Raw genomic sequence first — 23,827 nt, forward strand, 5'->3', positions numbered from 1 at the left:
TAATTTGTTTATGGTTAGTGAGTTAATTTCCTACGGGATGGGGTCGCTAACCCCATGACTGACTCTCCAACTTTATCCGGGCTTGGGATCGGCGGTAGCCCCAGAGGGGCTCTGTGTGAAGTTAAGTATAATTTGTGGTAGCCGCCTAACCCCTAAATGCCAGAACACTTTCAGATACATGTTATCCAACTTATTATACAGTTGTTGTGAACGAGGTCACAGGTAGGGACAACCATTACAGACTATCTTGGTAAAATCTGAGAAACATACAGTGATCCTTCATTTTCAAAATATCCGTCAATTGTCTTAGACTTTGTTGCTCCTTCGTTTTCATACCAATCACTCTCTGTTCTCGTTCTCTTTGATTTTTTCAACCTTCTGTCGCTAGCCTTTCCATTTTCAATTGATGATACATACCACTTATTTCTGTCAACATCACTAGCACTCATCATACAGTCTCTTACTAAACGTATTTATTTATTTAGGCACATAAACATTGGTGGAAAGGGGCACCAAGATTTCTATGCACCGCATAAATAGTTATTATTCAATATCTATGGGCTGAAATACCTCCCGTGTGTCCAAGCCGAAATAGATGGTTTTCTTAGGGAGACACGCTGTGGGCCTTTGACCTAGAGGTCAGTAGAGCAACGCTATGAAATGCAATCCAATGTTAGCCGGTGACCAACAATAAGTTCATACCCCGTTTGTTCGCTCAAGATCCTATAACCCATGTGCATCATTAGTTTGAAATCATGGTTTCCCAATACCTTTAGGTGAATTTTCTTTACGAAAGTGAGAGGACGAAAAGCGAATACCAGGCGCTTTAACCGGGTTGGTGGACATGGAGAGTCCATCTAGGGGAGTTGGACAATCCTCATTCCAAATCAATGGTGAACATAGGCTGCAGGATCTTGAGGGAAGAAACGGCGTACAAACCAATCGTTGCTCACCGGCTACCATGGGACTGCATCTACTCACGATGCTCCATTGCCTTGTGGACCAGACCTTTATGTCGAAGGCTCCGGGTGTGGGCCCCTAAGAAAACCACCTGCTTCGGTCTGGGCATCCGGGCAGTATCACAGCCTTCACACATATCGAATGAGATTTGTGTGGCGCATATGTATTTGGTGCCTCCTTGTACCAATATCTATGTGTTCAAATAAATAAATAAATAAACCACTAACCCATATGAGAACATTTCGATTAGTTTCTCTCCATTATCGACTGTAACACCAGATCATTGACAATTTCTATAGTCCTATTTTTTTAAAATTATAACTCCACCTGTTTAACTCCGATGCCGAGCCCGGGTAAAGGAGGAGGGTTGGGCATAAGGTTTGCACTCCATCCCGCAGAAAACAACCTTATTAAAAGACAAACACCAACCAGTATTCCTATTTTTTTCCTATTTATAATTCTTCTTATGTAGCTCTTCTAGAATTAGTGCCCTAATTCGTAACTCGGGTCAAAGAGGTGGGTTGGGGTATGAGATCGCCGACCTCCCATCCCATAGAAAATAAACACTAACCAGTAGTCCTAATTCTTTTTTCTTTTTCTTTCAATAGATTATCAGATTTTGGTAAATTCATTGGTGAACGTATGATTGATGTAGTTTATCTACGTGATAAATCAACTAAACGTGATATACGTTTATATAATGCCTTAATTTTTTTAAAATCAAATTTTTGGAAAAATTTATTCAATAAAGAAGCTGATGAATTAGAACGTGATGGAATTGATGAAAATATTTGTAAAATTGAAATAAAATAAAACTCATTTTTTTTTTTAGTTTATATGATTGAACATGAACCAATAGTGAATCGATTTACTCGATTTACTTATGAAGAAAAAGATGAAAAACGTAAAACATGTAAGTTTCTCTTTCTTGTTCTTGTTCTTCTTTTTCTCTAGTTTATGATAATAATCGGTTTTTTGATTACGTCTAATGTTATTATTTACAGTTAAGGCTTTATTATTTTGATGGAATTTTGTTCTTTGAGCTGGATGGTTTTGTCGTGGAGTTTTCATCGTTCTCCTGAACGACATCATCATTAGCGAAAACTTCAGATAGAAGTGCAGTCTTTACACGTTTATCTTAGATGTATATCTACACTAGATTTTCAACCACCCACCTCCCAATCCCAGTGTATTTATTCTACAAGACTTCAATACACCTCAGATAGATGATCAAGAACACATGATTAGCCTGACTAAAATGTCAATATATTTCCACATCAAAAACCCGATACAATCCAACAGCAATCAATAACCAATCAATCAATAATAATAAGGATAGGGGTAATATATAACTCATCTGACACTTGTCAGACTATCTACATTGTCTGACTAAGCAAACAATCAATCATTATCATTCTCACCCACACAACACTTTTCCTTTTTAATTAATTAATTAATTATATTTTATTCAATAAATTTTAGCTGCTCCATTGAATATTGCAGCGTTCAATGCTGGAATTGTTGAAGCATTCTTATCAACTATTGGTTTTGTAAGTTATTTATGTTGTAAACTGTTTCTTTTTCTGTTTTGGTTTTCTAGAATTTATTATTTATTTGAACACATAGATATTGGTACAAGGAGGCACCAAATACATATGCGCCACATAAATCATTAGATTTGTGGAAGGGCTGTGATACTGCCCGGGTGCTCTAACCGAAGCAGGTGGTTTTCTTAAGGGGTCACACACGGAGCCTTCGACCTGAAGGTCTAATCCACAAGGCAGTGGAGCATCGTAAGGAGATGCAGTCCCATGTTAACCGGTGACCAACGATTGGTTCGAACGCCATTTGTTCCTTCAGGATACTGGAGCCCATGTGCACCATTGATTTGGAATGAGGGTTTTCCAACTCCCTTATGTGGACTCTCCATATCCACTAACCCGGTTAAAGCACCGGACATTGGCTTTTCGTCCTCTCAATTTCGTAAGCAATAGTAATGTCAGGAGAAAGAAGTGAGTAGGACTTGCCTGACAGAGGTTATTTACGCGTGGTCATGTGAGAGCATTTCGAGAGGGAGAGCGAACTCTCCCCACTCTCGGCCGTACCACGGCATTTGGGGTTTTTCTAGAATTAATGGTTATATAATTGTTTTTAATATGGAAGGTAACTTGTATTATAGTGAACAAAAACACAAGTGGGAACAATCGATTGTACTTCAACACACAATTACAGAATATCTTGGTAAAATCTGAAAACGTTATAGTTAAGAACTCACTGACCGAGATCGGCTACCCCAGTGCGTTCATTAAGAAGTACATGTATAACATAAAAAATAAGTCGGAGATTCCTACTGTTCGAAAGAAGTCTTTATACATGAAACTACAATTCAACGGAGATGTGGCTAGTGATACTCTCGAATATAGGGTAAAACTTATGATTTGTAAAGTCGATTCACTAAAGAAAAACAGCCTTAGTCAATATTAATCAAGAAGTTTGCGTTGATGATGTTGTTCACAAGGACGATGAGAACTCCATAATCAAATCATCCAGCGTAGAGAACGAGACTCCATCAAAAAGAAAAAGAGTTTAGTAAGTGTTTATTATGAATACAGATTATATGTTCTATAATACATGAAAACTTCATTGGATATTTCACCTTAAGAAGTAAATTGCCTTTCTTTATTTTTTCTATAGCCTTGTACAGTTACAGCAACCTGGTACAAGGGAACTGCTTATGTGATTAAATTTGACGAGTCCGTGAATATTCGTGAAAGACAATTGGATAATCGATGAATATAATTCGTATTAGGCTAAGTTGCATAAAAACTTTATCAAGATCTGATGAATGACCTAACTTTCCTGTGATTCTCCATTTACTAAATACATTGATTTTTACATCAGTTTTCTACAAATATTTTATTTGTTACCGAAAGCATTTGAATACTAGGGATTTCAAGGTTTATAGTATGTTAATACAAATGTCAGTTCGAAAAGGAATGGTATCGATTTATGTCATAATTACTTAGCCCTAGAAAACACAGAATCGGTGATAGTCATCGTAAAGTCATGGGATGTTAACATTTCCGGTAGTACATTGTACACTTGTGTATTCAAACCGCTCATATACAATAAATGTATGTCAACATTGAAAAAGTTAGTTTTTGGTTGAGGCAACGGATACAGTTAGTGTAGCTTTCATTTAAAACATGTTGATCCGCATAAACTACCTCTACTACTACTCTACGCTTGTTCTCTTAAAATTGGCCATTTAGAAAGGTGATTTCAATTAGCGAAATATTATCACCGATCTCTTTTAGGCTGTTATTTTATATATAATGCTGTCGATAGAAAGCCTTAATCAGTAATAACGCGGAAACACTCTTCCGAATCAATCAACTAACATATTTGCTAAGTTTATTTATGATGATTTTAGACGCAGGGTATTAGGGAATGACGGTAAATCACTTGATGAGGTTGTTAATCTTCACCAACTGAGATGGTTGGGCCACGTGTTGCGTATGCCTGAACACCGATTACCATGACGCGCAATGCTGACCAGTGTTGGAGACGGTCGGAAGGAAGTTTGGGGTGACCAAACCAGAACGTGGCATCAGACTATAAAGTCACTAACTTCTGGTCTGAGCCATGTTGGTAGATGCAGACTATCGTAGCCAATAATTGGATACTTTGAGTGACATGGGCCAGCAGTGGAATCCAGGACGCGCATTTCGTCCTATTCGGGATGTACCTGCATCCTAGAGTTGATGTTGTTTGCTTATAATGCTAGTTACTCAAGGCAATAATCGAGGTAGTCTGCACAGGATGCACGTATGACAATAAGAGATTGGTCAATTGCAGTCCTAAACACCCAATAGGGAAATTCGAACAAACAATACAAAATGGATTTATACTTTATACCTTTCTTCCTACGGACTAATTCTTTCTCCCTGTATCACATCCTTAGATGCAATCTTTTCTCTATACATTACCACCACCGAATTGACTATTTCTATGAATTTGGTGTTCATCTCGTTGTGCTCATAAGGTACGGCAACTTGGACCGACGCATATATGTGCCTGGTCCTACACTCGAAGATGACTAACTGTCTCAAGAACAAAAGATACTGATTTAACATAAATAGGTTATTATTATTGTTTACAAAACTTTTTAAGAAATGTGTACACAAACACTGAAAACATTGTAGGAGACAAAATGTCTACCAATTGGGTTGTGCATTGGCCAAACGACGCATTCGTCTAGGGAAAGGAAAGAAAAATGCATGGTGAAAATGAGGATACGATAGGTATATAAACTGTTAAACATGAAAAATGTGTGGTTGACGAAATAATCCAAATACAGTTTAGATCAAGTAATCTGCTAGGAGTTTAGATTATTTGAAGTAACTTTTTCGTATGAACTGAGAAAACTTTCATATCAGACCCATACATAGGAGAATCAGTCAGTCAGCAACAACGTAGAACTTCCTACATACGTACATCAGTTCGAGTTGCCACACCACATTAGCACAGAGATACAATTATCAATTCAAATCCCGTATTGGTAGAAGTAGTAAAAGTATAAGCAGTAATCGGGAAGATTAGTGTTTGGAGATGTTACTTAAAGAGTATAATCCAGTGAAATAAATTTGGGAAGAGAAAAAAAAGAGACAAGGAGGAATAAGGAGATCAAAATTTGGGAGAACACAAAGAGTGTATGCACCTGCGTCATTGCAAACGATTTTGAGCCATGTCATTCAAGGTCTCTAACCATCGGTTGCTATCGTCTCATAGATCCCAACCAGTTAGTCTATACCTACCAACATGGCTCAATCCACTTGTCAATGACTTCATGGATTTGTGCCATGTTATTAAGTCAGCTGATCGCAATTTTGTTCTACGTATAGTTGTTTAAAATAGGTAGTGTGCATGATTATTTATGATCATAAATGATTAATAAATCTGAATGGGCCTTTCTTCATTGACAGTACAACATTTTCACTAGTAGTAATAGATGCCATATCACAATCTAAACGAGTATTTATGGTATGTTTAGGATATATAATAGGAACTAACAACAAAACATGCCCAAAATAAATTTGAAACTCATCAATAAAAGTGAATCTAGTTGACTTTACTTCTCATTCGACATAAATTCGAAAGATAAAAATGAGAACAATGTGCTTGTTTGTTTGTCTGAACCGATGATAAGTGAAAACAAAGGACTAAATTTTATAATTAACAGTATAGGGTTGTGGATATTATTAAGTTTTTGATTGAGATCATGAATCGATTGATGTTAGACCACTATTGAAAACCTAGAAGTACTGGACAGTCGTTTCGTCCTATCGTGGGACTCCTCAGCGGTGCACATCCACGATCCCGCCCGCGGGATTCGAACCCAGGGCTCTTAGTCCCGCGCGCGAACGCCTAACCTCTAGACCATTGAGTCAGCGTCAAATAGTGTTAATGTCTAACCTCAACCAATCCACGAAACTGCGCAACCATCTCCCATTGTACTGAGGTAGATACCTATCCCTACCCGACACAGATTAGCTCTACTGGTCACGGTTTCTCACTACAACTTCGGGAATCCCCTCACGAAGATAGTCACACAAATGTAATCAATCTGAGCTGTTTTTTCCGTCCATTAAAATTCATTCAGTTGTGTACATAAAATGTAGAAAGGAAAAATTAACAATGATATGTCTATCAAACTTCTATGCTTGACGAGATTGCAAATTCACCTAATCTGTGAACAGAACAAAGACTCAGTGATACAATGACCAATAAGCTAGCTATTCCGATGTGTCCCAACCCTGCTAACTAGAAAGAGGAGTCCACGTGCAGAAGAGGGAAATATATTCCACAGGCAGCCAGAAGCACGAACAACAACAAGCACAACTCAAGTATATATATCCAGCATAAAGATGTCCTTGGGGAACGTTACAAAATAGCATAGTGAAAGAGACAACGAAGCAATAGCATTTAAGGTCCTCCCAAGTGGGAAATATGACATGAAGGTGAAAATGGGTGCTTATGGCGCGAAAACAAGAAATTCAAAATAGAATTACAAAAATAAGGCATTTACCAAGTGGGTTCTGGGGATCTAACATCCTCAACAGCTACTAAACATAGTATATTCAAATTAACCAGTATTGATCATTTTCTGTACCGCATGGTGTATAGTGAGGAATGTGAAAATATCACAATTTCAACGGCAAGACTATTATTTATGGAAGAACCAATCAGATTTAGGTTATCAGGTCTTGGACTATGGCGCGAAATTCATTCACTTATTTGGTTAAATACTACTTTGACATTATAGCTGATGTCATTTCGTGATAAAAACCATAAGTCTAATTCCTAACCTTAATCATCAACTGTAAATCATAATTCTAATCCCCCATACTGGTTTATAACTCTCATTTAGACCTAGCTATTACGTGGACATCACCTTAGAGTCGGTCAAAGGTTGCCCGTATATTATAGTCCCATGTCAAATTTGCTGGATTCACAAGACTATTAAACTTAAAGATAGATCATGAATTCAACATATGTTGATTTGTCAAACTCAAAGGACTTCCTTTTACTATGCATTAATGATTTATTTGATTGTAACTTTCTATGGTTGGGGCTATAGTGATGCTTACCTGGTATTACGATCTTGATCGCGTATCTTTTTCTCCATTTCTGCATCCGTAAGAACTTCAACAACTGGACTCCATTGATCAGCTTCATTTGAATTACGGAAAACTACATCGACTGTCGGTAAAGGAGATTCACTGGAAGAGTAAAAATGAAACTTAAAAAAGTGTTATAACATATAGTTATGTAAGCAGTTTATTGTATCATTTGGGAAAAGCCGAGAGTTATGTAATTGCTTGTCAAGTTGTACATTCTACACACTTCATGTGTCAATGAGTGTTATAGTATTAAGCCGATGATTCAATCATGAAGTTTTTACCATCGTTTTAGACAAAATGATCAGCACAAATGTAAATCACTACACATGTACTAGAATGATAATAACATAACAGTATCATAGATGCTTTAAACAGAGATGGATGGTCGTCCAGCGTTTCGTCTTACTTGGAACTCGTCAGCTGAATGTACCTACGATTCCTAAATAGAGCGAAATCTGGATCCTGGATACCACTGTTTACCACAATCTATCTCTGGTTTAAAGGCTTGTGACTTAGTGGCAATATCGAGGCAATCCGCAAAGGATGCAAATATGCCAATAAGATACTGATCATTTGTAGTTCAGTTAATCTGTGAACAGGTTATTTTATATTTTTTGAACAGATATGATCTGAGGAATCTTAGCGCTTTATATAATTCTCGGTAATGATAAACAGACCCTGTACTTAGACAGATTCTGTGTATGTAAAGTGGGGTACCAGACTATCTAAATCAAAGTAGTAACTAGACTATTTGTTTTACACAGTGAAATACCATAGTAACTATTAGTGTGTCTTGTCGATAATTTATGACATTCTGTATAAAGTAGCAATGTAATGTACCATATCATAGTACTGATCAATATAAGATTATCTTGAATACATCTACAAACAGTGTATGATATTGTACAACAGTGAACCAATTGAAATCTTAACAGTTATGGTAGAGGAAATTGTTAAAAACAATAGAATGGTATTACTATTATGACTGATGAAAGAACACACACAAACTATACTTAGGCTGTTGAAAAATACAAAATATGCTATGCATGTGTGAGTGCCCCCGAATGCCCTGGTACGGCCGAGAGTGGGGAGAGTCCGCTCTCCCTCTCGAAATACTCTCACACGGCCGCGCGTATACAGCCTCTGTCAGGGAAGTCCTACTCACTGCCTTCACGTGACCGGCGTGTTATTTACGAAAATGAGAGGACGAAAAGCGAATGTCCGGCGCTTTAATCAGACCCCAAACCAATGGTGCACATGGGCTCCAGTATCCTGAAGGAACAAATGGCGTTCGAACCAATCGTTGGTCACCGGCTACCATGGGATTGCATCTCCTTACGATGCTCCACTGCCTTGTGGGCTAGACCTTTAGGTCAAAGGCTAGGGGAGTGGCCCCCTAAGATAACCCCCTGCTTCGGTTTGGGCACCCGAGGAGTATCACAGCCCACACACAAATGATGAACTCTCTATGTCTATGGAAATTACTTTTCTCGCTTCTAAAAACAATCAATTGATTCAAATTATTATCATTACAATTATTGTCATTATTAATACTATTATTACTACTATTATTGTCACTAATATTATTATTATTATTACTATTATTACTATTTTCCACATTATTCACCCTCTTTTATACTTATACAGCAGCTCGTCTTTGGTGGAAATTCGACTGTATCTAAACGTTCTCGTGTCACTGTCCGGCTGAAAATTGTATGTTACCACCGAATATGAGTACTGAAGCAGTTTTTCTGAAACCACGTGCGCCATCCAAACTGGCTGCCTTCAACGTTCGCACACTTATGCAGGTTGGACAACAGATAGGGCTGGCTATGTCTTTGGAAAGTCTTCATATCGATGTCTGCTGTCTATCCGAGACCCGTATTCAAGACTCTGGTGAAGTACTACAAATTCGCTCTACATCTGTCACTTCAAAAAGTTTGTCTTACGTGCGCTTATCCGGGGACCCTGTGGCATCTTCGTCTGGTCTTGCTGGCGTTGGTGTCGCGCTAAGCGCTCGAGCTGAGGCAGCACTAATCGATTGGATCCCTATTAACAGTCGGTTATGTGCTGTTAGATTAGAAAGTTCCATCAAAGTGAGAAGAAATCGGCGTGAGAAACGATGTCTTTTCGTCATCTCCGCCTATGCCCCGACAAATTGCAGCCCGGATGCAATCAAGGATGAGTTTTACCACCAGTTATCTGTTCTTCTCCAGAAAGTGCGTTCGACAGATATTGTAGTACTAGCCGGAGACTTGAATGCTCAGGTCGGGCGTCTAGGAACAGAAGAGAGTCGTTTAGGTGGCCGATGGGGACTCGTTGGTCGCAGGTCAGATAACGGGGACCGTCTACTGCAACTTTGCACAGGCCACAACCTGTTTCTGGCTAGCACTAACTTTCGGCACAGTCATCGCCGATGTGCCACCTGGCGTCCTCCCTCTGCATCTCAAGCCTGGACTCAGATTGATCACATCGCGATCAGCTACCGCTGGCGTGGTTGTGTACAAGACTGACACTCCTTTTGGAGTACCTATCTGGACTCTGACCATGCCTTGGTCTGCGCCAATCTTGCCTTACTTTTCAGTGGACAACGAAGTGACCGCCATCAACGGATTGATATTAGCAAGCTGGTTGCAACTTCTGTTGCAAGTAAATATCGAACCGAGCTAGCCTCTAGGCTAGCTACCACTCCACCGAAAAGTATAGATGAGCATTGGTTGCAATTGCATGACGCCATCAAAATGGCGGGTACAGTCAGTTGTGGGTTCGCGAAACGTCCCGCTTGTAACCACTGGGTTTTTTCTGGTTCCTTACAACTCATTGAAGCCCGTCGGTCTACTCCGGGTGACCATGAGTTTGACCATAAACGAAGGATGTTACGTAAGGAAATTGGGCAAAGCTTGCGTAGGGACCGAGAAGCCTGGTGGTCGAAGCGTGCTAATGAGCTGGAAGCAGCAGCTGCATCTGGTAACTACCGGAAGCTCTTCCAACTCATCCGAGCCACTGGCAGCAAGAAGTCTGGTGTGAGTGAAACAATCTGCGAGGATGATGGGATGCCAATCACTAACATCCATCGACGTCTTGGACGGTGGGCAGAATTTTTCGAAGGGCAGTTCAACTGGCCTGCTGCTCCGGCAACATCGGTCAGACTGTCCTGCCCTCCATGGCCGGTGACGACTGATCCACCAAATGAGGAGGAAGTCCGCAAGGAACTCCAACTCTTGAAGCGTTACAAATCACCTGGCCCAGATGACTTACCTCCGGCTCTTTTTAAAGATGGTGGTGACTTTTTGACTAAGGAATTGACGACGTTGTTTACAAAGGTTTGGGAACTAGAGAGTGTACCAACGTCATGGAATGAGTCGATAGTTGTCCCTATCTTTAAAAAGGGTTCACGTCGTTCCTGCAACAACTATCGGGGGATAAGTCTACTTCCGATTGCGTCCAAGCTATTGGCTTCCGTCATTCTTCGTAGGTTGTTCAAAACCCGAGAAAGATTGACTCGCGAGGAGCAGGCTGGGTTTCGTTCTGGTCGAGGATGTATTGATCATATCTTCACCCTCCGCCAAATGTTAGAACACCTTCATACTTATCAAAGGCCAACAATCGTAGTGTTTCTTGATATCAGGGCTGCCTTTGATTCGTTGGACAGGACTGTTCTCTAGGATCGTCTATTGAAGAAGGGTGTGCCTGAAAAGTTTATTAACATCCTAAAAGCCCTATATACAAACACCTCAGGCAGAGTGAGGGCATACAACCACCTCTCTCCATTGTTCCATTCGTGCAGTGGGGTTAGGCAGGGTTGCCCAATCTCACCATTCCTCTCCAACTTTGCCATCGATGACATTCTGGAAACAGCTCTGATGAATGTAAGTAATGGTGGTGTGGATCTGTTGCCTGGAGAAAGACTTCTCGACCTTGAGTATGCGGATGATATTGTTTTACTGTGCGATAATGCCCACGCCATGCAATCCGCACTTAATCAGTTGGCAGTCTGTGTCCGTAGGTATGGTATGTGCTTTACACCTTCGAAGTGCAAAGTACTTCTACAAAACTGGCAGGATTCTAATCCTGTACTCACCCTGGATGCTAAGCAGATAGAAGTAGTCGAGAAGTTTGTGTATCTGGGTAGCTGTATAAGTGCTGGTGGGGGTGTGAGTGATGAGATCAATGCACGTATAGTGAAAGCCAGAGCGGCTTATGCCAATCTGGACCACCTTTGGCGCCTTCGTGATGTTAGTCTGGCTGTAAAAGGTCGGATCTACAACGCGTCGGTGAGAGCAGTTTTGCTCGATGCTTGTGAAACCTGGCCTCTCCGAGTTGAGGACGTTAGACGACTCTCTGCGTTTGATCATCGCTGTCTCCGAAGGATTGCTGACATTCAGTGGCAACACCATGTCAGTAATGCAGAGGTTCGGCATCGTGTGTTCGGGCACGCAGGCGATAATTCAATTGGTGTCACCATCTTGAAACACCGACTTCGGTGGCTTGGACATGTTCTCCGAATGTCGTCTCAGAGAATTCCACGTCGTGCATTATTTGCCGACTCTGGGACTGGTTGGAAGAAGCGGGGAGGTGGTCAGTGCATGACATGGTGTCGTGGTATGAAATAAAGCTGCAAAGGACTGGCTTCTGTTGGTCCTTCACGACTCCCTGGTTGGGGTCTGAGAGATGGTGGTACACAGTGGATAGAGACGTTATCAGATATGGCTCAGAATAGAAGCCAGTGGCGATCCTGCTGTAACCTTCTTTTACTTTCTTTATAAAAAGTGGTTGTGTCTCCCTTACCTGAAAGATTTCTTCTGATTGTACCTTTCCGTTCCCTCGTTACTACCACACTACCTTACACCAATCTCTTCGTTATTTTTCTCTTTTTTTGCGCTCCTTAGCTTTTTTTTCTATTTCTCTTCGAATTCTCATCGTTTTGTGTGGCGCATATATATTGGCGCTCTCTTGTACCAATATTCATGTGTTCAAATAAATAAATAAATGTGTGAGTGAGTGAAAAGGTAGCCAGAATATCATTCATATTATAAAATCAAACAAAGTAATTACCTGAAAGCATAAATTTTCTGATGCCAAGCAAGTTGTCCACGAATACTATAAGCAACAGCTGTAACAAATTCTCCACCTAAACCTAATTCAGCACAAAGTCTTGAAGCAAATTGTTCTGGTGAATTATTTGGTTCAGAAAGATCCCATTCAAATTGATCCACTAAAGAAATATTGCCTACATGTATATTTAAACGAATAATAACTCGTGTATCAGTTTGTCCAACTAGAAAATCATTCATGGGATGAGCATCAATCTGAGGGGGGTTTCAAAAAGGAAGGAAGAATTTACCGAAGACAATATAAAGAAGTTTTTGTGGAGATTTAACGGACAAAGATAGTTATATTAATGGGGCAAGAGAACCACTGGAAATACAAGATACATTAAGCAGTCGTGTGTTTTTGTTCAAAAATCGGGATATTGACCACATTAAACGATTAAGTTCAGATCTAATGATGAGTGTGTTACCATTAAAGATGACTTATTTTATAAAAATAAACTGAGTGTATATCATGGTGTATGCTACTTATGTCTGTCGACATCAGTAGTATGTAAAACCGATCGGAAGTAGGAAACCCTGGCAGCAGAAGACTAAGAAGATCAAGTTCAAGAGAATAGAAAAGAATTACGAATAGGAGGAATCATACAAAATGTAAAGGACGAATGATGGAAGTATTCAATGTATGATTTTCATATTTTACCAAGATATTCTGTAATTTCGTATTGAATTACATTGGTTATCCCCACATGTGCTCTTGATCACAACGTATCTACAAAATGAAGTTTGATATCACTCACTAGCATGATAAGAGAATATAAATATTTTGTGCTTGTCACGTTATAACTACTACTACTACTCTATGATTTTATGACCGGTAGCTGAGATTATATTATCACTTGACTCGATAATCGATCGACACAGATTGGATCACTGTATACCAGATACACAATTCACAACCAAATATAGAGAAGTAGAGCATAGATTAGACAATACTTTATCTAACTCAATTACAACCAGTCTACAATCTATGAATTCAGAATATAAGTCGATGATAAGAAAGGAAATTACAAATCAAAATAGACAGTAATCCGTATTTGTCTGTCTATGCTCAGTAGCTGATCACATCTTGCTTTCATTAACCACATATCACTTATTTAGTAAGTACAGTTGCTTTATTCATCCAATATACAGAAGAAGGTATCTGTATATCCTGACTATGTATATATGACCTGAGAACTTCAAATAGTCTAAACATTCGAATTAAATTTCACTGAGGATTTCAAGAATTTAATCATCAATCCAATATTCCCTATATAAGGCATTTTATTATACTATCAAACGTATGATATAACCATTGAGAACAAGTTATAATATTATATTAATACGATGAGATGAAATTAGCAAGATAAATAGTGAATGAGTCAAAATAATGCCACCAAATGCCCTGGTACGGCTGAGGGTAGGGAAAGTCCGTTCCCCCTGTCCAAATGCCCTCACATGGTCAGGGAAGTCCTACTCACTGCCTTCTCGTGGCGGGGGTGTTATTTACGAAATCGACAACAACACGTACAGATAAATAATATACTCTCTACTAGTAAGTCTGACTATGATACCTAGACTTGCACAGACAAACTGTATGAACTTGGTTGGCATGTAAAACCTTTCTCCTGCGAAGCTTTACTGTTTACGTTCACCTGTCAGTTGGTATAATGATATATTATAATTATAATATCTTTAGCTGTGTAATTCAGGACAGGTTCCGCCTTCAGACGATTATATCTAATCTCTACCTTCATGATAGAGAGATATAGTCGAAAATATAGAGAAATAGATTTGCAAATCAGCGACGATGAGTACCTCGGATGAAAGTGGAGTAAATGATTGAAGTAAAATTAACAGCAGCTGACCGTCACGAAACAAGCACGATTCAAATCCTAATGGATATATAAGACTACGTTCGAATACTGAATTATATTTATGATACTATTTAGCCTTTATGATTGCGGCTTACACTCAAAGCAGTGGAGTTATGGATGCGCACTGCTGAGGAATTCCACAATAGGCTTAAATAACTTTCCAGTGCTTTCTACCTGTCTAACTAAGGTTACACTATGATGTAAACTATAAGATTTAGAGATCTCTCACAAACATTTATACCAATCAAAACCATATTATTTGATTACAGTAAGAAACTCTTAGCACAAAATATTCCACTGTAATAAGTTTCCTTATGACTGTATAAAATACCACACTTTTTTTTACCTGTTGTCTCATAGCATTCACAATAGCTGGAACAAAATTTATTGGATTCAAATCTAAATCATCACAAAGTACTTCAGCCATTTGTTCCAATGTGATTAATTGTTCATTACGATTCCATGTAAAACAATCACGTAGTTTAACACCATCACATTCTATATCTAAACGAATCGGTACTAAACATTCCGGTTGACGTGCATTCTCATGAAATGCAATTGGATCAGAATCATCCAAACAAAAAGGAAACGTAAATGATTTACTTGTCTGTCTGGCTACAACATGAAAATGGAAATAAAGAAAGAAACAAGGTGTATTGTTAAGATTTTTAAAAGTCACAGACAGGTAAGTATAATCATAGAGAATCTTACGTAGTATCCCTGCACTGAATGAATGGGATAACCGGGTGTCGCCGGCTTTTAATTCTGCCCTCAAATACCCCGTTAAGGTCAAGGATAGAGAGAGTTCGCTCTTCCTTTCGAAATACTCTCAAATGGTCACGCATATAGAGACACTAACAGAGAAGTCTTACTCATCGCTTTCCCGCGGCAGCGTTGTTGTTTACGAAATTGAAAGGACGAAAAACAAATTTCCGGCGCGTTAACTGGGTTGGTGGGTAAGGATCTACCTAAAGGATTTGGAGAACCCTCATTCCAAACCAATGGAGCATACGGGCTCCAGGATCCTCAGGGAGCAAATGGCGTATGAACTTATTTACAATTGATTGATCAGAATGTGTTTTGTGGAGATTTTTAGAAATTTTCACAGATTGAACTCATGAGTCAGTTGAAGCTAGACCACCATTGAAAACCTGGAAGCACTGGACGGCCGTTTCGTCCTAGTATGGGACTCCTCAGCAGTGCGCATCCACGACCCCGCACCACCCGGGGCTCGAACCCACATTCTGATAATAATAATCACCTGCTCACTAGTGACTGACTTCAGGAGACACTTCTGGAGTTCTAGTGAGAAGTCGTTACCAGTGGAGTTCAACCAGGTCTGTTGTGAGATAGGAACTCACTAAAGACAATGGTGTACGGTAGCGCAACTTCGTGGATTGGTTGAAGTTAGACATTAACACCGTTGGATGCCGGCTCAGTGGTTTAATGGTTAAGTGCTCGCGCGCGAAGCCAGTAGGTCCTGGGTTCGAGCCCCGGGTGGTGAGGGGTCGTGGATGCGCACTGCTGAGGAGTCCCATACTAGGACGAAACGGCCGTTCAGTGCTTCCAGGTTTTCAATGGTGGTCTAGCTTCAACTGACTCATGAGTTCAATCTGTGAAAATTGATTGATCATTAGGTGGTAATCAATGTCACGTATGTCAGGTCCTTCTTCGTGCAGATCGAATCCTGTCGACCAAGTTGCAATGGTAACATCTCTAACTGTGAAGCTGGGTGACACGGAATCGAATCTGTCAGGGAGCATCAGTTCCCTGAAGATTACAGGTACACCTTGCTGACGAGTATCAAGTAGCACGAAACCTAGGTCCAGGGTTTCCTGTTGACTACCTCTAACCACCATCGTATGAACCTATTGTTGGTCACCGGCTACCATGGGCATGCATCTCCTAACACTGCCACACTGCCTTGTGGATTATACCTCTAAGTCAAAGGCTCGGGGGATGGCTCCCTAATAAAGCCAGTTGTTTCGGTTTGGGGACCCGGGCATTATCTCAGTCCTTACAAATTTTGTGTGACACATACATATTTTGGTGCCCTTTTGTATCTATGTTTACGTTGACATAAATAAAATCAGACTTCATGTATTGGTTTAATAACTTACTAATCAACTACTTGTTAGTATGTAAACTGAAAATAGGGAATTTAGATTTTTGAACTCAAACTGTTGGGGATGGTAGATCCCTGGAAATCACTTGGTAGACATTTTATTTGTATAATTTTATCTTGGAAATTTGAGTTTCTCGTTTTTGTGCCAAAAGCGCCCATCTTCATCTTCAGATTGTATTTCACACTTAAAGGGACCCTAAATGTCATTGGTTCGTTCCCTCTTTTAGTATGCTATTTTATGACGCTTCTTAAGGACATTTTTGGGCCGTATATATACGCTTGAGTTATGTGCCTGTTGTTATTCGTGCTTTTGGCTGTTTTTGGAATATACATTTCCCTCATCTGAACCAGGTCTTCTCCCTCTAGTTAGCGGGGCTGGGACGCATCGGAATAGTTTAGCTTGTCTTGTTATTGAGTCGCTGACTTTTCGTTTTGTTTGCCTATGTAAGTGAATTCGTAATCTTTCCAAACATGGCATAAACAATACTAATAATCAAGAAAACATGACTTACCAGTTCTCAATCGACTGATAGGGGTTGGACAAGGAACTGAGTCCAAATGAAATGATGTGTTTGGAGTTGAACCAACACCAAGCCACCTGCTATCTCTTCTTGACTTAAAATTCCCACTTGCAGTTGTATGATCAATGACACCGGAAGTGTTCATAACACCTGGTAGCGTTGCTGACGTCGCTGAATTAGCACTTGAACCAAGACTTGTTCGACCGACAGATGCGAAACCAACATTCGATTTAGGAGTTGCATTCGAGTTGAAATTTCGTAAACTACTGGAGCTCATATTTAAATTATTAGAGATTGATGAACAGTCTTTTGCAGTAAGCTCCCCACTTTTTAAATCTGCTAACCGATCTTGATCACAAATAATTTCATTAACCTCATATGTGCGTAAAAGCATAGCATTGGTAGCAGTTATAGGAGTTGCCAACCCTATTTTGTGTTAAATAAGTTAAAATAAGTAAAAAAATTCAAGAAAACTATATTTTACATTAATTAATGCAAAACAATTATTGAGTACTTGAATTTGAGTCACAACTTTAAACATGAAGATTAAATTGATGTTTAGTCTCCCAAGTTCAAGTTTATGGGACTTTGTTGATCATATAACTCACTACTTAGGAAATAAGCATTTCAACTGAATGGTAACAATTCAAATGTCTCTACAGTTTTTGAGCAACTAGCCTCATTTATTTGAAGCTCTACAATGTTGAATGGTATATTTCATTTGAATGATTTAGAGTATATCGAAACCGCGATAAAAACTATCACCACATAATAGAGAATTAGTATCAACCATCATCTATACAATATACTCTAAGTAAAACGTATACCACTCTTCCTTTATCAGCATTCAAGAAAACTTGAATCACAGAGGAGAACACATAGATATTGGTACAAGGAGGCACCAAATACATATGCGCCACATAAATCATTCGATTTGTGCAAGGGCTGTGATACTGCCCAGGTGCCCAAACCGAAACAGGTGGTTTTCTTAGGGGACCACTCCCCGAGCCTTCGACTTAAAGGTCTGATCCACAAGACAGTGGAGCATCGTGAGGAGATGCACTCCTATGGTAGCCGGTGACCAAGAAATTGGTTCACACGCCATTTGTTCCTTCAGGATGCTGGAGCCCATGTGCACCATTGGTTTGGGGTCCGGTTAAAGCGCCGGACATTCGCTTTTCGTTCTCTCATTTTCGTAAACAACACGCCGGTCACGTGAAGGCAGTGAGTAGGACTTCCCTGGCAGAGGCTATATACGCGTGGCCATGTGAGAGCATTTGGAGAGGAAGAGCGGACTCTCCTCATTCTCGGCCGTACAAGGGCATTCGGGGGTTTTACTTACAAATTCAATCACTTACTATAACATTCCTAATTCCACACTTAAAACTGAATCCTGAAAAGAAGAAAAACATGTAGTAAGCTTTTTTAATCAAAATAATTAAAGTTTAGTGAATATTTCACCCATTAACATGATAGTGAGGAATTGCCAATACCTTTAAAACGATCATCGAGCTGGGTTTTTATGTAAACATTATCAAGTTCTTACAGCGTTGCACATTTTGGACCGGGAAATCAAGGTCTGGATTTGATTATACGGACAATCAAATATTGAGATACTTAAACAAGAACTCAGATGTGTTGAGAAAGGAAGTGTTTGATTCCATTCGTTATAGACTGCCTCTCTCTTAAACGTTTCAACTTAAATTGGATCGACGAAGATTGTCGGAACATGAACGTAACATCTCATTAACAGAATACTCGTCGCACAAATTATCTGATGACGAACTTGAAAAATTTAAGCAATATGTTGATACTGTTGTGAGATGTTCTTATGACATGACTTTGAAGTTAGTAAACAGTCCTTTCTCAACACATTTGAGTTCTTGTTCAACTATCCAAGTATTTCATTATCTATATATCAAATACAGACCTTGATTCCCCGGTCTAAAATTTACAACGCTAGAATAAGCTGATGAAATTCATTTACTAACCGAATCCGAAAAACTCATCAGGCAAATTTCAAAAGAAATCATATTTACTCACCCATTTGAATTAGTTTCTCTTTTTCTTCAGGAGTAACTAACCGTTTCCATAAATTTGGATATTTTTTAAATAATTCTTTACGAAATAAGCGCAGATATCGACCCACCTAATAAATAAAATAACCAATAGTGATACTATGAATTCGTGAAACTACCACTACAGTAGTTTATTAAATCCTAGTGTCAATTAGAAGTGAAGCAGTTTTAGGAAGAAAACATACAGTAGCATATTAGTTCAATTTGGATAACAAGAGAGTAAAGATTACCACACGTTATACTAACACGGCGGGTTGATCAATTCTGTTCACCAAAATCAACAACAGGAAATTATGAAATGTATTCACTAATAATAGTTAACGCATGATTTGACAGCTTGATGAAGGAATAACGTTGTAAAGTTTGGAATGATAAAGTGGATTCAAATTTTAATGAGAACATCAAGATTTATTAAAATATTGATATATTTAGGCAACGAGTTTCACATAAGTACCCACCACTAGCTATCAATATAGAAATATCCCGAAACAGATATAAAAGTCGTTCAGGTTTACATGTTTCAAAGTTAACCATAAAAATGTCACGGTTTTATAATTTCATAATAAAATCTGACGATAAATGGATTATCAGTTTAGGGGTTGTGGAGATTGTTAAGTTTTTGATTGAAATCATGAATCAAAATTCTTGGAGTTCTGGTGAGAGGCCGTGACCAGTGGAGCTAATCCGTGTCGGGTAGAAACAGATGTCTACCTCAGTACAATGGAAGATGGTCGCGCAATTTCGTGGATTGGTTGAGGTCAAACATTAACACCATTGGATGCCGGCTCAGTGGTCTAGTTGGTTAAGCGCCTGACGCGAGACTGATAGGTACTGGGTTCGAATCTCGCGGGGTGCGGGATCGTGGATGCGCACTGCTGAGGAGTCCCATACTAAGACGAAGTGGCCGTCCAGTGCTTTTAGGTTTTCTATGGTGGTCTAGCTTCAATTGACTCATGATTTCAATCAATAAATGGATTGTAAAATTAGTTTTTAATAAGGAGTAGCATCACCGAAAAATACATGTGATCTTCCTTGTACTAGTGATTTTATTATTGTTATTGCTACAATTCTTAGGTTTGAGATGCTTTATTAAATGAACTAGCAATATAAAGCTGACTATGTGTAAGTTCTACTATTATTACACTCAGATAACCCTTAACTGATAACACAGTGATGTACCACTTGTATTTTAACTGCAAAGAAGGATTGAGATGAATTCACAATATAATTTAACGGTAAATTCCTTCTCTCTGCAGGTATACTTTTTATAATACAACGCCTTGATTCAGTGATCTATGTATTCGGCTTTCGACGGTGAATGTAGCAGAAATCTGCTTAATCTATCAACGGTAGAGGAGCCAGATAAAGGTGTTAATCCAGAAGGAATATGTACGACTCAAGGGTAAACACACGACCGTGCACATGGTTGCTGAATTTCAACACACCTACATCGTGTTTGTTAATTAAGTCTGCAGTCAAGATGCCCAGATACGGATTCTAGTCGGTAAGAAAGTGATAAATTTGTCAGTGAAGTTATTTCTATTCGAGAGAGGGATAGTGCTGAAAAAGTAAGTTGTATTTATTAATTATAGTACCATTTTTTAACTAAGCAAAAATTTATGTCCCTTCCTCAAAAATGGGGCTTCTCAGTCGTTTGTTTTTCTTTAAGTCAAGAGATGGATGAAACTGGTGGGTTTTGCCGATAGAGAAGATTATTCCAACCAACATAAATCTCCATCTTGAGGGATGAAGTCGGATATTTCATGAATTACTGTCAAGTATTTAACTATACAGTGAATTATCTTGAACTATTCTCCCAACTCGCCTGGCGTTACTCTCGGAAGCAGACAGATAACACACAAAACGTCAACTATGTAAATTATTAGCTGACTACTTCATTTGACGGTTTGTTGCTATTAACATTAAATGCCTTTATCCTACTTAGTAATAAGATAGACGAGTAAGTAGTATTTTCATTGGCATCTAATCTATGATGACAAGAAATATTATACAATTTCCAAACAATAGTAGTTAATGGGGACTCGAGTAGGTAACATGGTGGTTGAGACTGAGGTGCTTAAAATACATTTCCATCACTTACGCATTATTCTAAGCGTTATCCTGACATTCTTCGCTACATGGTTTCAAAAGACGAAGTTGTCAAACCAAAAGGATTGGTACTCAAGCAACATAAACTTCTTGTAGTATGGGACATTTGAAGATAAATGTACAGACAAACATAAACCATATGAGATACAGAAGTGTTATTTAATTTGTTAGTAATTTCGCTGAGGTTCTGTAATAACGAGTCATTGGTTTCTGTACGTTACGTATAATTGTCGACAAATTTCCCCCAAATACACGACGTAAGGGGGAAAAGCGACATTTCCCCTTTATTTACGCTGTCGTCCGCTTTATTTCCCCTTTCTTTGCCTTTATTTTCCTTTTATTGGTTGCTTGGGCCCTATTACAGTTACTGCTGTTCTAGAATAATCGACTGAGACGGGGAACTGTTGTCACGCATCTTCCACATTACTTTCGAAGAGTACATAAGCACGAGCACTCAACTAACTTTACACTTACGACAACCCAGAATTAAAAACATGACTCACTTCTGATGCTAAGTAAAAGTATTCACCGTCAGACTCCAGCTGAAACTCGATCGGCTTTTCTCCGTAGCGGAAGACTGTTTCCATCTCAACTCTGAAGAAAAATTTAAAAGAAAGGAAGCAAAAGGTGACGAGTTGAATTTGACAATCGTGATGTTCAACTGTCTCAGTACGTAAACAACATTTTCATATCATTAGTTTTTTTACTGTGATGAGGCTATAATTTATTGACGACGTTTGAGCGACGCTAAAGTGACCTTGAGAATGTTTACCCACTTACTAGTGCAAAAATGAAGGTTATAAAGCAATGTGATGAATTAAAATTATGATTTTCAGTTGATGGTTAGAGTTAGGAATTAGATTTAGAGCTTTCATCACGAACTGACATCAGCTAAAATGCCAAAACGCTCTTTAACCAAATGGAAGAATGGATTTCGCACCAAACCCAAGACCCAGACATTCAACAAGTACGTGGTGTCATTTACTATGTTAAGCCCACATAATTTATTCTAGCTTCTGGACAGTCAAATTTACCAATTCTTCTTGAGTCACGTTTTGGCATTGTTAATTATTCACTTATCAACCTTGACTGTTTTTATATGAGCGTATGTGTGCATATCTTATCCTACTCATCACATGTCTGTAGTTTATTTTTGTGTGACTATAAACATTGATTAACGCTCGACTAAATGTTGTCTCACATGTCTCCACTGCGAGCCGTCTCGTTTCATTCTCTCTTCTTCGCTTCCTTCTCTACGTCTTATTATCTGTTCCCACCAACTATTGTACAAAACATATGTATTCGAAAATCCATTCTGGCATTCGACTTACGTAATTTCGTTATTCACTAACGCGATACAAGTCGATAATTATATACGAGAATAATCAGAATGTATATTTCCATAACAATCAATCATACGATATTACTGCAGTCAGAAACGGGCCACAAAAAGTTAGGTGCCGCCATATCCACTGCAGTATACACAACCTTAATGAGAACTAAGCTTGAAAACTACATTCAGGCTGCAAGCCTCTGTTTAAAACGCGACTCAGATATCCTGGAAAAAGTAAAGAGGGTAGCTGTCAGCGAATACCAGAAAAGCTAGACCTCTTTACTTTGTTCTATCGCAGACTAAGGTGATCCGAATTCGATATATAGAATATTAGGAAATGATTTTGGACCTACTATATCCTCTCTTCTTCCCACTAGATCAGAACATCTCAGAGGATACAGAAGGCCAGCAGAAAAGTCGAGAATGAATAAGATGCTATCTTACGATCCCTTTGACAAGCAAAATAGACAAGGTAAAACATATAGCCGTACTGACCAGATTTCGTTATTAAATCTAACTTTGTGTTAGAGCTGATGTCAGTTCGTGATCAAAACTCTAACAGTTCATGAATAAACGTTCTTCATCTGTTAAATTGTTGACCAACAATAGTTAAACTGGTTTTATCCTATGAATTATTTCACAACCAAATGATTCTTTCGTTGTCTGAAAGGTATGACAAGACAGGCCGCATACTATATAGTGTACCAAGCTTACGTATAATATTTAAGAAATCGAGACTAGAACTGGCATGTTGAAAAGCGAGGAAGGAAAAATCGAAACTTACTATGTGAAGTAGAAGTGCTATTTACAATCAGGACAACGAAGAGATATGCAAGTCAGAGGGAACTCAAGACCGTGTTACATCTCCTGTAGCGCGTTAGTTAAACTCTCTCCCTTTTTTCCTCATATTCTTTGTCCAATATACAATAAATAACGTTGTTTAGAACTAGAGCAAACCGGTTTATATTTATGTGCAAGTCTTATGACGTTAAGGAAATGATTGAGGTATCGGATGATTTCCCATGTAAAAGTTGTGCAAACTAGTGCA

At 38.9% G+C, this 23,827-nt stretch overlaps 2 protein-coding genes across 2 annotated transcripts in view; one reads left to right on the forward strand and one right to left on the reverse strand.

Annotated features, from left to right (window-relative positions):
* Positions 1 to 3,848, forward strand: part of CDKAL1 (Threonylcarbamoyladenosine tRNA methylthiotransferase) — a 41,320-nt gene extending 37,472 nt beyond the window's left edge. Inside the window, exons 13-16 of the mRNA XM_051217666.1 lie at positions 1,569 to 1,753; positions 1,793 to 1,873; positions 2,443 to 2,510; positions 3,655 to 3,848. The gene's annotated coding sequence lies outside the window, so the exon portion shown is untranslated. The remainder of the gene's footprint in view (positions 1 to 1,568; positions 1,754 to 1,792; positions 1,874 to 2,442; positions 2,511 to 3,654) is intronic.
* A 1,146-nt stretch (positions 3,849 to 4,994) lies between these two features.
* SMARCB1 (SWI SNF, matrix associated, actin dependent regulator of chromatin, sub b, member 1) lies at positions 4,995 to 23,827 on the reverse strand. The gene is made up of 8 exons (XM_051217667.1): positions 23,564 to 23,827; positions 21,950 to 22,040; positions 19,303 to 19,408; positions 17,251 to 17,685; positions 14,960 to 15,228; positions 12,699 to 12,952; positions 7,611 to 7,742; positions 4,995 to 5,217 (listed from the first exon to the last, which is right to left on the reverse strand). Exons 2-8 carry the CDS (start codon positions 22,031 to 22,033, stop codon positions 5,178 to 5,180), a joined length of 1,320 nt encoding a protein of 439 aa, XP_051065087.1. The 5' UTR covers positions 22,034 to 22,040; positions 23,564 to 23,827; the 3' UTR covers positions 4,995 to 5,177.

Source organism: Schistosoma haematobium, chromosome 5 (genome assembly GCF_000699445.3).
Source record: "Schistosoma haematobium chromosome 5, whole genome shotgun sequence".
NCBI lineage: Eukaryota > Metazoa > Platyhelminthes > Trematoda > Strigeidida > Schistosomatidae > Schistosoma > Schistosoma haematobium.